The 14,267-nt window shown below is 56.5% G+C and overlaps 1 protein-coding gene across 6 annotated transcripts in view; it reads right to left on the reverse strand.

The window, feature by feature from the left end:
* Positions 1–14,267, reverse strand: part of SZT2 (SZT2 subunit of KICSTOR complex) — a 50,387-nt gene that overhangs the window by 22,022 nt on the left and 14,098 nt on the right. For all 6 annotated transcript variants that reach the window (XR_010410962.1, XM_045897901.3, XM_045897902.3 and 3 more), the window contains exons 5-30: positions 13,528–13,659; positions 12,689–12,830; positions 12,174–12,280; positions 8,975–9,185; positions 8,590–8,760; positions 7,944–8,178; positions 7,626–7,755; positions 6,815–6,957; positions 6,433–6,585; positions 6,184–6,298; positions 5,751–5,968; positions 5,445–5,660; positions 4,979–5,057; positions 4,659–4,753; positions 4,231–4,399; positions 3,918–4,032; positions 3,691–3,804; positions 3,312–3,482; positions 3,050–3,144; positions 2,686–2,809; positions 2,420–2,584; positions 2,125–2,329; positions 1,715–1,830; positions 1,349–1,595; positions 341–482; positions 88–180 (exon numbers count right to left, since the gene is read on the reverse strand). Coding sequence is in view for 5 of the 6 variants with exons in the window: in XM_045897901.3 (XP_045753857.1) it covers positions 88–180; positions 341–482; positions 1,349–1,595; positions 1,715–1,830; positions 2,125–2,329; positions 2,420–2,584; positions 2,686–2,809; positions 3,050–3,144; positions 3,312–3,482; positions 3,691–3,804; positions 3,918–4,032; positions 4,231–4,399; positions 4,659–4,753; positions 4,979–5,057; positions 5,445–5,660; positions 5,751–5,968; positions 6,184–6,298; positions 6,433–6,585; positions 6,815–6,957; positions 7,626–7,755; positions 7,944–8,178; positions 8,590–8,760; positions 8,975–9,185; positions 12,174–12,280; positions 12,689–12,830; positions 13,528–13,659 (3,903 nt within the window). In the remaining variant the exon portion in view is untranslated. The remainder of the gene's footprint in view (positions 1–87; positions 181–340; positions 483–1,348; positions 1,596–1,714; positions 1,831–2,124; positions 2,330–2,419; positions 2,585–2,685; positions 2,810–3,049; positions 3,145–3,311; positions 3,483–3,690; positions 3,805–3,917; positions 4,033–4,230; positions 4,400–4,658; positions 4,754–4,978; positions 5,058–5,444; positions 5,661–5,750; positions 5,969–6,183; positions 6,299–6,432; positions 6,586–6,814; positions 6,958–7,625; positions 7,756–7,943; positions 8,179–8,589; positions 8,761–8,974; positions 9,186–12,173; positions 12,281–12,688; positions 12,831–13,527; positions 13,660–14,267) is intronic.

A 14,267-nucleotide genomic window follows, 5' to 3' on the forward strand; every position in this document is an offset into this window, starting at 1 on the left:
TCAGAGAGCCAAGAGTCCAGAGGGTCTGGGTGGGCACATGGGGCTATGGCTCGGGGGTCCGAGGGAGGGAGGAAGGAAGCCGCTGACCTCTCGCCGGCTGGATGGAGGGCAGTAGAAGAAGTAGTGTGGATTGGAGGGCACCGTGCGGAAGTGGAGACCACTGATCTCTAGGAACTTCTCCTGTTTGGGGGTTAGAAGGAGCCTATTATGTCAGCCCGCCGTGGGCAGAACACTCCCCGCTAGCCTAGAGTAGACACCTATATACCCCCGTCCCAAGAGAGCACACGGCGCCCTGGGGCAGGCAGGCCTCCACCCTCCTCTTCCCCCCCAAGCATCTCACCTGGATGAGGCTATGAAGGGCATCATGTGCCTCTCCTCTGAGCTGGCAGACGTCCGTCAGAGAGATCTCCAGGCTAGGGTCTGGGTTGCCAGGGGCACGGCTGTTCTGAAACTCAGGCTCACTGAGGTCCTCGGTCTCTATGCTGAGTGGGCAGGGTGGGGGTGAAGGGCGTTGAGGCGTTAAGAGCCACCAAGTCCCGGAGGAGCCTGCGTCCCTTCTGGGAGTGGCACACACCATCTTTGGTTCTAGCGAGGGTGCTTAGCACAATGGCACGGGCAGTGGGAGAGGCAAGGAGAACCACCCCACCCACTTTGGCTCGAACTCCCACGTTTCTTAATGACTGGACGTTTCTGTGACACAGAGGAATGAGTAAGGAGGACTCCCAGTTTCCTGACTCGGACCACTGGGTGGAGGGTGATCTCATTCACTGTGGAAGAACACAGGTGGAGAAGCAAGGTTTGGTGGGGAGAAAATGCACGGATTGGGGGGCACAAAAGGTGGAGGGTCTAGAGCTCCAGACAGGGAACTGGGCTAGAGTTCAAACCTGGGCATCATCAGCACCTTCCTCCCTCTGCTTCTTTTGCTTCCCGGATGCTAATACACTACAGGGGCCAGAAACACAGCTGTCTGCTAGCTTGCCTTTCTCCCTCCCTGCATCAGGGACTTGCTGGGCCCCTCAGGTGAGCTGGGGACTCAGCAGCGAGCGACATACTCTGAAACTCACAGAGTGGTTCCAGGGATTACTACTATTGCACGAGCGTCCTCAGAACAAGCTTCTACTTTCACTGATGGCAGCCGGCAACTCTCTACCCCTCACCCAGCTCAACGCTTCACGCCAGAACAGGAGAGACAGAGAGGAGACCGGAAAATGGGAGCAAGAAGCCGGCGACAAAGCAACCACTTCCCCGGTGTGTGGGCATGACCTTGCACAGCCCCACCCCTGGCTCGGAAGGGCTGTTTACAGGGACCTTGCGCAGCCCTGACACATCATTCTGGGACCATCCTAACCTGGACTCAGAAGCCAGGACAGCTCGGTCCCGAGGCTCAGGGCCCTCCTCGATGCTGCTGCTGAAGGGCCCAGGGCTGAGAGGCCCAGGGCTTGGGGGTGCCTGGGGCAAAGCCCGAGTATGGCCACACAATGCAAGCAGGAAAGGGGTGATGTCTACTTCTTGTAGTAGCTCCTCACAGGCGTCGACCGCTGTCAGCAAGTCCTGTGAGGAGACGCTCTGTGCTTGCTGCAAACTCCGGAACAGCCCTGAGGAAGTGGAAGGGGCCATGACGGTCAAGCTCAGGAACGGCCCCTCCAGCCCCTGTGCCCGTAATCCCGCAAAGACTCCTCCTCCCTGACACTCCCTAATGTGGCCTCCTGCTCACCACGGACATAGCATCGCTGTGCATGCTCCTGCAGCAAGGCACAATGGTTGGCTGCCTCCTTGAACCTGGGCTCCATCCAGGCTGAGGATGGGGAGGGCTGGTCGAGGAACTGAGTCCTAGGAATAGGAGGGAGAGGAGCAAGCTTGGCCGACTCTCCTAAGGGATATCTCAGACTCCCCACCCACCCGCGCTCCCGTGGACTGTCCATACGTCTCTACTTACTATATTCAAGGCCGAGCAAGTTCAACTGATTTGCTGAAGGAAGCTAAGCCAGGAGCTGGCAGGACATGGACTGAGTTCCTGCCACTGATCATCAACCTGTCTGTCTATACCCCTGAGCATGGTGGTCATGAGCCCTGGCTGGGGGCCACGGTTGGGGGAGGACCTAGGTCAATACTGAGGGTACTCACCGGAAGACGACGTCTCGGGGTGCCTGAGGGGGTTGCAGGCCAACCATTTGCTCCCTCAGCGCTTCCAGAGCACAGCTGTAGATGTAAACAGGACACCGAGTCCGGGGACCATCTGCACCCTCTGTCTGTGGAGCCTGACGCCCAGCGTAAGCTTGTAAGTCCCGACGGAAAGGTGGGCTTAGGTCTCCTGGGTTCTGGGCAGTGTCTGTGGGAAGAGGTGTCACATGGACTCCAAGCCTTCTGTTTCTTCCCATTCCTGCTCCTGCTTAACTAACTTAAGAGTTAGCAGCCTTACCGCCGGCTGCGGTGACACTGAGCGTGGGGACCTGGGCCTTTGCAGCCCTCACCCCAGGTCCTCCCAGATCTTTCAGGCTGGCGGCCCCGCTCCAATCCCCGAACTTAGGCTTTGTCTCCTCTGGAGAGGGTCCCTCCAGGCCATAGGCAGCCAGATGTAGGACATCTGAAGGGGAAAAGAGACAGAAGTCAGAGCTGCCTGGTAGGTTGGTGAGGAAGTCCAGGGGTTTGTATGTGGGGCTAATGACAAAGGTGAGCAGGTCGTACCTGAGAAGGTAGCCGGGAGGAAAGTGAGAAAGACATGCTGGGGGGTCAGAAGCCTTGCATAGCAGCGCCACTGAGGGAGCTGGGCAGAGATGAGAGGCTTGAGAGGCTCAGGAGGGCCTCCACCCTGTAAGAGAGAAACAACATCAGAGCAATCCGCAAGGGACCACCCCACCCCTGCTCCCTTCCTGCACCGTGGAGTGCAGCCGTAGGTATAGCTTGTAAGATCCAAGACAAAGGGGAGTGACAGCATCCCATCTCTGGCAGGAGGCACTTAGCAACCCCAGTGATAGGAAGTTGGGGCATGGATATGTGCTAACAGAAGGTCAGTGGGAAAACGGGCTCAAGGAGACAAAGCGGTGCTGACCAGGGCAGGAAGCGCTGAGTCTCCAGTGGCTTGGGTGCTGCTGACTGCTCGATCCTTTAGGATCCCGTGGCCCCCCACTGGTGGCTCCTCTGGACCTGCAATGGGAGTAGAGGTGGGCAGACGAGGGCAGGGCCGGCAGAGAGGCAGGGCTCTGAGGTGAAGAGACAGGGAGGCCCAGACCCAAAGACAGAAGCCCCCCTGAGGGGTAGGGAAAAGGGGGCTGGGCCAGAGTGTGCCGTCTGGGGAAGAAGTGGGAGCTCACCTGGACTGTGGCAGGCCCGTCGCAGCACCTCACTCAAGAAGGCAGCCTGCTCGGCGGCGGTCAGCGGGGTCTCCCGGTCACTCAGCTCCTGCCCCAGGCAGCTGTGCAGCAGGCACAGCACTGTGTCGTTGGCGGGGCAGGGCCCCTCGGCGGGAGGCACGCCCTCTGGCTCTGCCCGACACACACTCCGCTCAGCGCCGAGAGCCTCCTGCTGCCCAGCACCCTGGCTCAGCCCTGACCATGGCGGCCCTCATGTGGCCTCCAAGCCTCCTCCTGCCCCAGTGCTCCTCTGGCTCACGTGCAGACTCATCTGCTCTCTATGCTCTATCATTCCCACGCCCACTGGCCCTGTGGGTCAGTAAGCAAGAAGTTCACCCACCTCTGGAAAGCAGAAGGAAGAACATCTGGAGCTGTTGACACTGAGGCAATAGTCCCATTAGGTCAAAATGGAAAGGGATCTCGTGGACACAGGTATCTCCTCCCTGGTCCAATCCTAGGAGGGAGGGAAGGAAGACAAGACCCATGGTGAGACCCAGATGCCCCAGCTATGGTTGCCCCCCGCCCTCCACTCTCCTGCTCCACCCCGGGGGCCCCTTCCCCACTGACCATCAGAGACCCTTGGCTCCGGGAGCAGGGGACTCCATTCCTTGCTCTGGCACAGCTGTATCAGGTATTCAAAGCTCAGCATGGAGCCTATGCACGCAGCATCCCGAGGGTGGAGCTAGGGCATAAGCAGCAGAGGTCAGGGGTCAGCCTGCCCTAGGCCCAAGGACTCTGGTGTCCAGCTCTTCAGGAAGCCCACACAGAGACGGGCAGAGCACAGAGCTTCAGAGGGCCCAGGAAGTGCACAGGCCGTGGTACTCCAGAGGGGACGGCGCCTGCCCCAGTAAGGTGTGGGGGACCTGCAGGGGTCACTCACAGCTCGAGGGATCTCGGAGTAGGTCAGGTCCTGGAGATGCTTCCAGCTCTCAGGGCCGGGTCCCACCCGTCCATACTGAGGCTCCACCCACACCTCGGTGACCAGGTTGAGCTCTGAGTCTCCTTCCAGGGCCTCCACCTCCACATCGTTGTCGTCATCTGTGGAGAAGCTAAAGGAGGAGGAGCCCTGAGCCTGGCAGAGAGGAGAGTCCAATCCATAGCCGAGTGGCAAGGGGTCAGTCCACGGGGGGAGCACAGGACAGACGAAACTCCCACGTGGCCTTTCCAGACCAGCGTCTGCCTGATGAAGCATCTGGAAACAGCACCCGCTACCCCAACTCCCTAACAGCCCAGGAGACAACTTCAGGGGCAGCAGGGACAAGTGGGAATGTGGAGAGAGGCGGCTCCCAGAGAGGACCTGGGCCTCACCTGTCTTTGGTGGAGGTAGAGTGTGGGGGGAAGAGAATGTACTGGACAACGCAGGTGTGCTTCTCTTCGCCTGCAGCCTGCCCCAAGGGCTCATTCTGAGGGCAGAACAGGAGATCGTGGGCAAACCTCAACCAGGCCAGCTCGGGCCCTCAGAACCCCAGCCCCCGCCACACTGTCCTGGGACTGGCCTCAGGCTTTGGGTCCTCTGACCACAGGGTCTCCATGAGGCCAAGTTTACAGCAGTCCCAACCCGGCTGACAGGCAAGTGTCCCTCAGATGACGGGCCCTGGTGGGGAGGCGTCACGAGGGACGGCACATACCTGAATTGGAAGCTCCAGGACCATGTTGATGATTCCTTCCCCACTGCAGGCGAAGTGGAAGCCTTCGGAGAGTCGGACTCTGAAGCCCCACAAAGGTGGGGGTGGGGACGGGATGAGATGGGGGAGAGACCCTCAGAGTCCATCCTCCTGCCCCTCATGCCACTTATGTGGCCACTTCCAGCAGCCGTCCAGCCAGACTTGTCTGCTGGCAGCCCTGCTCAGACTACTGGTGCCTCAGGTGCAGTAAGTTCTAGTTCTTATTGTGCACAGGCCACAATAAGTTGACCGTAGCAGGTGCGGGAGGTGGGGGAGGGCAGTGGCAGGCGCTGCTCTGCGCTAAGTACCGTGCGTAATGGGGCTCAGAGATGGCCAGGGTCTGACGTAGGCTTTCTGCCAGGGCCGAACCCAGAGTCTACACCTGCTCTCTCCCTGCCCCAAGCTGCCCGGCGGGGCCTGGGTGACGTACTCAGTGAGGATGGACAGGAGCTGTGCAATGGCGCTGAGCGGCAGTGCGGGCGCCAGGCCCGATGGGACGCTCCAGAGCCAGCGCTGATGGTAGAGGTAACGGGACAGCGACGCTAGACTAGAAGAGGCTGAGCGGCCCGACACCAATGGCAGTGGCCCTGGTGGCTCCAGTGTCAGTAAGAAGGGCGCCCGGTAGTCCAGGGGTAGCTTCTCATACCTGGGCAATAGAGGCAACCCCTCGATCTCCACTCGGACCCAGCTGAGCCCCAGCCTGAGCCCCAACCCGGGCCTCAGCTTCTACACCAACCTGATGAGTAGCTTGTCCAGGGGCTTATGCAGGACCACAAGGCAGGGCCGGTCAGACAGGGCCTGCTGCGGGCCCAGCATGGGGGGGGACTTGGAGGGAGAGCTGCCCCCACCAATGCCCCCCAGCCCTTTCCGTTTGACCTTGGGTGTTGGCTCCTTGCTTTGCACCCGGTGGGGGAAACGCAGCCGCAAGATCTCTTCCCGTAAGCCTGACACGATCTGGGGGAGAAATGTGATCAGATCCTCTTAACCCTGTCCCCTCTAGGTCTGGGAGAAGGGGCCCCCAGACAAGGTGAGAGAGCCCTCTACTCCAAGCATTCCTTGATCTGGGGGCTCCTCTCTCCACTGGCCCTGGCCCTGTATGGTGTGGGGAGAAAGAGTCAGTCCACCCTCCAGGGTTCCTGGGTCTGGGAGTCAGTCAGGGCCCAGCTCACCTTGTGTCGGGCCTGGGCCGGTGTGCCGATGGGAAAACCCAGGCGAAGGACCATGCACGGGGCCTTGGAAATGATGCGGACCATGTAGAAGGAGGAGGGGGGCTGGTCGGGGGAACTAGGGAGAAATGGGGGTCAGTAAGCAGCTCTAGGCTGTCCGTGGGCCGAGAAGGAGTGGTAAGGTCTGGGGTTAGAGGAAGAGATGTGGGATGCGGTGGAGGGGGAGGAGTGAGGGCCCATGGCTTTGCACACCTGGAGAGCAGCTTCACGTAGGAGTAGCCCTCGACGAGCACGAAGCTGCTCCAGTCCCGAAGCAGAGAGGTCAGTGAGGAGTGTGAGATCCTGCATTGCACGGTGCTGTAGCGCCCGTTGCTGCCGGGGGTGTGCAAGTGCTTGGGGATGGGTCTGGAAGAGCGGTGTGGGCCGAGCTCAGACCTCGCAGCCCCAGGCTTGGAGGCAGAGAACAGACTGCTGGTCTCTCTCTGCCAGGTCCCATCTGAGGATGTGGGCGTGGGTAACCAGGAAGGCTGGAGAAGGGTCATCATTCTTCCTTGGCTGCGGTGGGTGAGGGCTCATCTGCTGCCCCCCCCTTCCCCAACCCTCCCTGTCCCCTCAGCCCACAGAGGATACCCACGTGTCGTGCTCCAGGATGAGCACCAGGCGATGCATGTGCAGCCAGCGCTGCCAGGAGTTGGCATCCATGGACAGCACTGGCTTCCAGTAGGCCGCAAACTGGGCGTGGGAGGAGTCGGACCCACTGTGCTGAAGGGAGAGCACCTGGGGACGGGAAGGACTGCCCTGTAGGAGCATTCATGGAGAAACAGGGCACGAGGGCCAACTGGCAAACAGGACCGTGGGGTCCAGGGGTCAGAGAGGAGCTCAGAGCTCAGCCTGGGACAGGAGCAAACACAGAGGCCTCCAGGATGAAGGCCAGATTGGGAGGAGCCCAGAGACAGACTGGGTGGCCCTTTAAGCTAAACCCAGGCAAAGGGTGAGGTGGCTGCGTGCCAGCAAAAGCTGCGCCTGGCGGTGCAAGGCTGACGTCCGTGGGCCGAGGGTGAAGTCAGCACAGGACAAAGGAAGCTACGGTCTTCAGGCAGTGCACGGTTCACGGTGGTTGGCACTGGTGGGAAATGGGTGAGGACGCCGGGAGAGGCCAGAATACTCCACGTGGAGATGGGGCGAAGGGGCTCGTGGGAACCTCTGCGTTCTCCAAGTCTTTACGTCTGGCACCGGGGGTCTGCTGAGGACAGCCTCTCTCTATAGATCCTTCTCTGTCAGGAACTTGGAAGGAGGGAGGAGAACTGCTCTCAAGGCTAAAGCTTAGGAATTTTGGTTTAGGTTGAGAGGGAAGGAAAAAGAAGGTGGCTCTGGGCTCTAGAAGCTGTGCTAGTCTGAGCCTGGACGGGTGTGGAGTGGGGCTGCCGAGCATCAGAACCACTCACCGGGGTGGCAGAGCCAGGCGGGATATAGAAGAGCGGCACTCCACTCTTGGTGCTGTCAGGAAGCGTGAAATGTTCTGGGACTGAAGAGAAAGACTGAAGGTGGGCTAGCATCTGGTCCGTCTGGTTAATGCTGCAGAGCAAGAGTCAGCCCTGAGCCACCCCTGACTCCAGTGGGCACAGAGGAAGGGAGCCCCAGGGGGACGTGGGACCCTGGACACAAGCCTGGGCCTCAGGGGGGCTCTCACCAGCTCCCAGTTTCACACCTGTCTCCCCACACAACAAACGGGGCATCACTCACTGAGCGGTGACCTCATTCACCTCTGCAGCGTGTTCCAGAACCGTCGGATAACGTGGGTACGATAGAGTGAGCGAATGGGTTGCCTTAGTGCACAGGAAACGTCATGCAGAATGTCATAGCCCCCTTCCATTGTCACTTCCACCCGTGTTCCTCGAGGGCCCTCAGGCTCCAGGGGCCAGGGCGCCACAGCCACATACTCGATGCGCATGTTGTGTTTCCACAACAGCACGAGCTTCACCTCCAGCTGAGACCCTCCTTCAGGGGAATCAGGAGACTAGTTAGGGGAAGAAGGCATAGGACTCCAGCCTGGGACTGAGTTCTATCCAAAAGCCCCACCGACCTCCTGGAACTCTAGCCTGGCTAAAGGTTCCAAGCATAGTTCCAGAGATTGCAGGCCTAGAGCCTGCCAACTGCCACAAACAGAAGTTTGCAGCAGTGATGTGAAAACAGAGTCAAGTTCAGGACACCACACCACCCTCCGATGACCCACCCCTGGCAAAGATGGACCTGGGAAGCTAAATGCTGAGAGAACGAGGCCCTGAAGGCAGCTCAGAACCCACTTGTCTCCAATGACAAGCAGAATCTCACGGGTGATACCTAGGCGCCTTCCGCTTGGTCTGGCAGGTCTGAGGCTTGCGAGACGGGGCAGAGGCTAGTGACCCTCACCTTTGGCCAGTGTGACCTCTCGGACACTGTAACCCTCTCGAAGCCGTACAGACACTGTGCTGACCAAGTCAGCAGGCACCTCCTTCTCGGTGTGCTTCTTCCGACGTAGAGCCAGGGCAGGGTTGCTGCTTGCGGAGACCAAGTGCTCATTAAACAGGCGGTGCTGAGAGCCTAGAAGACCAGTGAGGTGAGGGAGGGGCGGGTGGCTATCCGTGAGCTGACAGAGAGCTGGGGGGTTGGGGGGGGCTATGCTGCCATCCCAGGGGAGAGAACCGTGCCAGAACAGTCAGCCCCAGGCCCGAGCTCAGGGACCCCTTCCTGCATCACCTCCGTGTCCATGCTACACTCCCCAGCCCCCCACCCCTGGCCCCAGTCTGCCCCTCACCGCAGTAATACTCGGGGTTCAGGGCTTCTCCACTGCGCAGGAAGGAGTAGAGGAGAAATGCCCGGTGGTAGACAGTTAGACCCAGGCTGCCTGGTTCTGGCTCAGGACAAGTGGACAGGTAAGAACCAAATGTGGCCATTGCGATGAACTTCATCAATTCCACGTTGGGCACGTGGCCAAAACTGCAGTCATAGGAGTAAACTCCTCCCACCTAGAGAAAATGAACAATAAGAGGCCTACCTCCAAAACAGGCACCCGAGAAAGAAGTAAAAATAAGAGTGGAAGAGATTGGGCTGGTGGCTATTCCCACCCGTGGGGACCACAAAGCAGGAAGTGGGTCAGTGTTCTCCCAGGACAGACCACTGCTCTGCAACTTTCCTTCCCTGGGCCCCTGGCTGAAGCCACACCCTTTTGCAGGACATCAAACGCCAGATTGCACCACTCACTAAAGATTTTGAGAACTGGTTCACTGGCTTCCTGTTACCATCGGAGGGACTTTAGTGTCTCTAAAAAAAGTGCTTTCAAACCTTAGGGTTTGAAAACCTGGGGATTTTGTTAAAATGCAATAGGTCTGGGGTGGGCCTAAGATTTTCCATTTCTAAGGAGCTCCCTGGTGATGCCAACGCTGCCAGTCCATGGACCATATTGTGAATACTAAGCCCGTAGATCAGAGATGGGCAAACTACATATAAGCTGTGGGCCAAATCTAGCACATCACCTGTTTTTGTGAACAGGTTTTACTGGAACACAGTCATGCCCATCACCTTGTCTATGCCTGTTCTGACACTACAAGAGCAGAGCTGAGTAGCTGTGACAACCGTATGGCCAGCAAAGCTTAAAGTATTACTAGCTGGCCCTTGATGGAAGATGGTGACAGACCAGCTCGAGATGTTTCATTCAATTCCTTGACCTCTCTGTTCCTGAGCCCTCATCTCCAGGAACTCCCTCTATTCCACTCGCCTGCCCGCTGCCTACACGCTGGCCCTTGGCTTCTCTTGGACCCACTTCATTTTTGCAATTTCAATCGCCACATCCTACCGATTACGCACCATTATACCCCTTCGGATTTCTTCCATCCTCCTTCTCCTGCCGCTCTTTGACCTCATTAAGACGGCCAGCCCTTGAACCTTTGCTCTCCAAGTCTATCCCTGGCCCTCTTGATTGGACTCTGTTTTGACTTCCAAACCCCAGCAAGGAGCACAACCTACCCACGGGACCCCAACTGGAGAAAGGGGCACCGCTGTCTAGGTTGGCACCACACGGGAACACGTGACACCCAGCCCAGCAAGCCCTTCAGGGCTGTCCTCAACACGGTTCTCCCCGATGCTGGCCGCCCCTCCTCACAGTACTCACCCCCACCTTTTCCTTCAGAGAGGGACGGGAGGCCCTCGGTCCAATTCATCCCCATCGTCACTTCTATCCTTCTAGTTTCAAAGGAAGAAATGACTCCTCTCCACTCCCAAAGGATCCCTCAATCTACTTCTTTGAGCCAGTGCCCTCTTGTCAACAGAGAGACTTTACTCCATCAGGCCTCCTTTTCTTTCCCTTATTTTCAAACTCTGCTTCCTCACGGGTCCTTAGAAACGGGCTGAAAGTCTCTAGCTTCAAAACCAAACCGACAGAACAAAGCACCTGCCTCTTCCGCCCTGCACTTCCCTCCAGCTTCCATTCTCTCCTGCCCCCACCTGATCTGAATAGCCACAGTCCTCGTGTCTGCTTGTCTCCGCTTCCTTCTCTCCCACCCACTGCAATCACTTCCCTTTGCCACCTCTTCACCGAAATGGCCTGAAAAGGTCCCGGTGGCCTCTTCATTGCCAAATCAAGAGGGTGCTTTTCATTCCTCATTTAACCCGATCAGCCTGCTGCATCTCACACTGTTAACTGCTGCTCGGACTTCTCTGACATGAGAATCTCCTGGTTCTTGTCTGATTCTTTCCCTTCCTTCTTTGCTGGGCCCCCTTCTTATGAAAAACCTCTCAACACTGGTATTCCCCAAGGTTCTTCAGGGGCCCTCTTCTCTGCTCAACTGCCATCTGCAGGCTGACAAATCCTAACTCTCTCAACTAATGCTGTCTCCTGAGTACCAGATCTGCATATCCAACTGCTAACTGCTATGAAAAGCAGCCGTCTATGACATAATTATGCACTCTGCTGAGCACTTTAAATGCATTGTCTCACTCAACGAGGGAGGCACTGTTATAATCTCCACTTACAAATGAATCCGACCAAGAATCAAGGGATGCACGCAACGTCACACAGCTAGTAAGTGGAGCAGGCATGCCTAACTCCAAAGGTGATGCTTTCTGCTGCTATCCTGTTGACCCACAGGTGCCTCAAATGCAACATGCACAAACCTGGTTTTATCATCTTGTCCTCATTCCACCCCAGCTGCTTCTCTTCCCAGCAACCCAGTCACCACTGAGGTCACAAACGTGGGAGACATCCTTGACCTCTCTTTCTTGCTCACCCCTCACACCTTGCTAATTCTAAGTCATGTTGACTACCTCTTCATTTTCTCAATTCTATCCCCTTGTCTCTTACCCGTTATTCCCCTAATTTAAGCCGTGTTGCTCTCTCACCTTGAGCACTGCAATTATTAATGCCCCTGCTTCCACTCCTGCCTTCACGCAGCAGCAAGAGTGACCTTTATAAAACATAAACCCAACTCGTGACTTTCCTTGTGCTTCCCTGCATCACCCACAGAATTATCCTGAAGCGTCTTAATACAGCAGAACCAGCTTTTCATGTTCTGGCCAATGCCTACCCTGTGGTCTTGTTTCCCAGAGCCCTTTGCTTCCCACCCTATGGCCCATCAATCCAAATTGGCTGTGGTTTGCTGAATATTCCTATTTTTTCCTTTGCTCAAGCCAGTTTGAGTTGGGTTTTCTGATCCGTGCAATCAAAACAGTGATGACTAATCTAACAGGGGAGATGAGGCTGGACATGACTGTCAGATTTCAAATTCAGCACTCTTTTTCCTATAACATGCTGTCTCCCCACACCCTAAGGACGAAGATGAGAGTCCTCTCCCACCACTGCCACCTACCCTGTTCTAGACATGACACCTATGCACCCCACTAACACACAGGCAACTATGTTATTGGCTTTATGTGGGAAATTGTCACCTATAAGAAAGTAACCAGCCATGTCCAGCTTTGTGACATACTACACTTCCCTCTCCTTCCTACAAAGTCCTCACCTGCACAAAGGAACAAGCCACGGTGCCACTGCGGAGCTGGTTCAGCAATGTCTCACAGACAGCAACATCAGGGACACTGGTCACTCCATCTGTGATCACGATGATACCTGGAGCAGGAAACATTGGACAGACCTGGGGACGCTGACCAGATCAAAGTCACAGGGGGGCATCCAACTGATGGGGCCCTGAAGACCTCGGTGCCCACCAACCGATGTGTTTTATGATCCGCAAACACCCTTCCTTCTTCCCTTCCGTCCTGCTTCTCCCTCCTGAGTGCTGGATCTTAGTGTCCTAAGTGATGTCCTTGGAGCTCTACTCCTTCCCACTAGGGTCCCTGATGGTTGTCAGAGCTGATAATACTTGAGAGATACACTCATGCACATTCACCTTCCTCAAACAAGGAGACAGACCCTCTTCCCGGGGACCCACTGGTGCCCTGGAACCTTGATGGATACTGATAATGTCCCCTTATACCCTCCTATTTCCCCAACCCCACCAACATTCCTTCTACTGACCTGCACTAGAGTTTGAGGGGAGCAACTGCAGTGCCAAGATGCCCTGACGAATCATACTGACCAGCCCAAGATCAGCTGTCACCATGGAGACTCCCACCTTCCGGCCCGGGGGCTCCCCTGAGTCTGGGGACTGGTCCTCTGCCTGGCCCAAATTACAGAAGAGACAGAATTGGTCAGACGGCATTACTGTCCCACCCACAGCCAAGCCGGAATTTATAGCCCAGCACTGGCCAGGCCAGAGAGGCCTAATCCTCTGAGGAACCTCAATCTCCTGCTATGCAGCCGAGTCCTGACTGTGCTTGCTCTCCCAGGGTGTCCTCAGATGCCGACCCGCAGATGGACAAGGAGTCCGGCACCGGATGGAGCACCAGATTATACTGAGCAGGGTTCCCCACCTTTTGTCAATGAGGCCCCTTACCCAGAGTTTCCCATCACTATGATGAAATATTCTCTACATCAATCAAATTAAGTCTTCACACAGGTAGGACTCAATTTCCTTGGCTATTTCTAGGATATCCAAAAGAATGAGCAAGTGCATTCAAGTGAGTCCAAGCAGCTTTATCCCTGACTGTACGAAGTCCTAGAGAACAAAGCCACCCACAATCACCCTCTCAGATCCAGTAGGGGAGGAGATCTAGGACTGAAAACACACAGGCAAATGGCTTTCACATTTTCTCCCAGCAAGAGTGTGTGTCTTGGGGGAACGTACCTGAGCCCTCCTCCAGGAGGGAACATGTTGTGTGTGCTCACCAGCAATTCTATCCCTGGCTCCTTCTCCCTTCTGTCCCTTAATAGCTCCTCTTTCTAAGTGGTCTCCGCCTGCGTTCTCTCGCACATACCTGACTCTGGGGGTCATACTGCTGCTGCAGCATGGTGGCCACTTTATCCTCAAAGAGACAGAGCTGCTCGTATACCTGCTGCAGGAATGCCTCCCGCTGGGAAGGGTCCAAAAGGCAGCCCTGCACCAGCACCTGAGAAGCACAAGGGAAAGACAAGATATGAGGGTCAGGGGGACACTGGAAAGTCCCCCTCTGGTCTCCCTATTTATTCTCCACAGCTACCTCTAGGCGATCCTGACTTTTCACCCAGGATCTCAAGTCAGCTAAATCCACAGCCAGTTCCACTCTTATCAGATCATCTACTCCATTAGGGATATCGGGCCATTCGTGACCTTAACCTGGTTCACAATCTTCCTCTGCTTTCAGTCCCGCACACTGGGTTTCCCTAAGCTCCCGCATGGGGGTGCCCTAAGATTTTCCATCTCAGGTCACCAGACTGCCCCACCTCAGCCTGGCCAAGCCTTTGTCATTCTGACTCATGCTTTTTTATTCTTGTTGATTTCTAAGCATGGCACACAGAGGCGGCTCTGGATCTTTTCTCTTTTAGGTTCAAAATCATCTTCCCAGTGAGTGCTCCCTCCTTCCCTTTACCCTCAACAGGTTAACTTCCACCCCCCTCTTCACAGAGAAAGGAAACCAGCCAATGGGAACTTCTGGCTTACTTTAACCGGAAGGGTGTACTACTCTCCAACCCACTGAAAATACCCACAATGTCTGCCCAATGTTTACATCTATCTAGG

Source organism: Mirounga angustirostris, unplaced genomic scaffold (genome assembly GCF_029215605.1).
Source record: "Mirounga angustirostris isolate CCGP_5_RB_7025 unplaced genomic scaffold, mMirAng1.0.hap1 SCAF_4, whole genome shotgun sequence".
In the NCBI taxonomy this organism is placed as follows: domain Eukaryota; kingdom Metazoa; phylum Chordata; class Mammalia; order Carnivora; family Phocidae; genus Mirounga; species Mirounga angustirostris.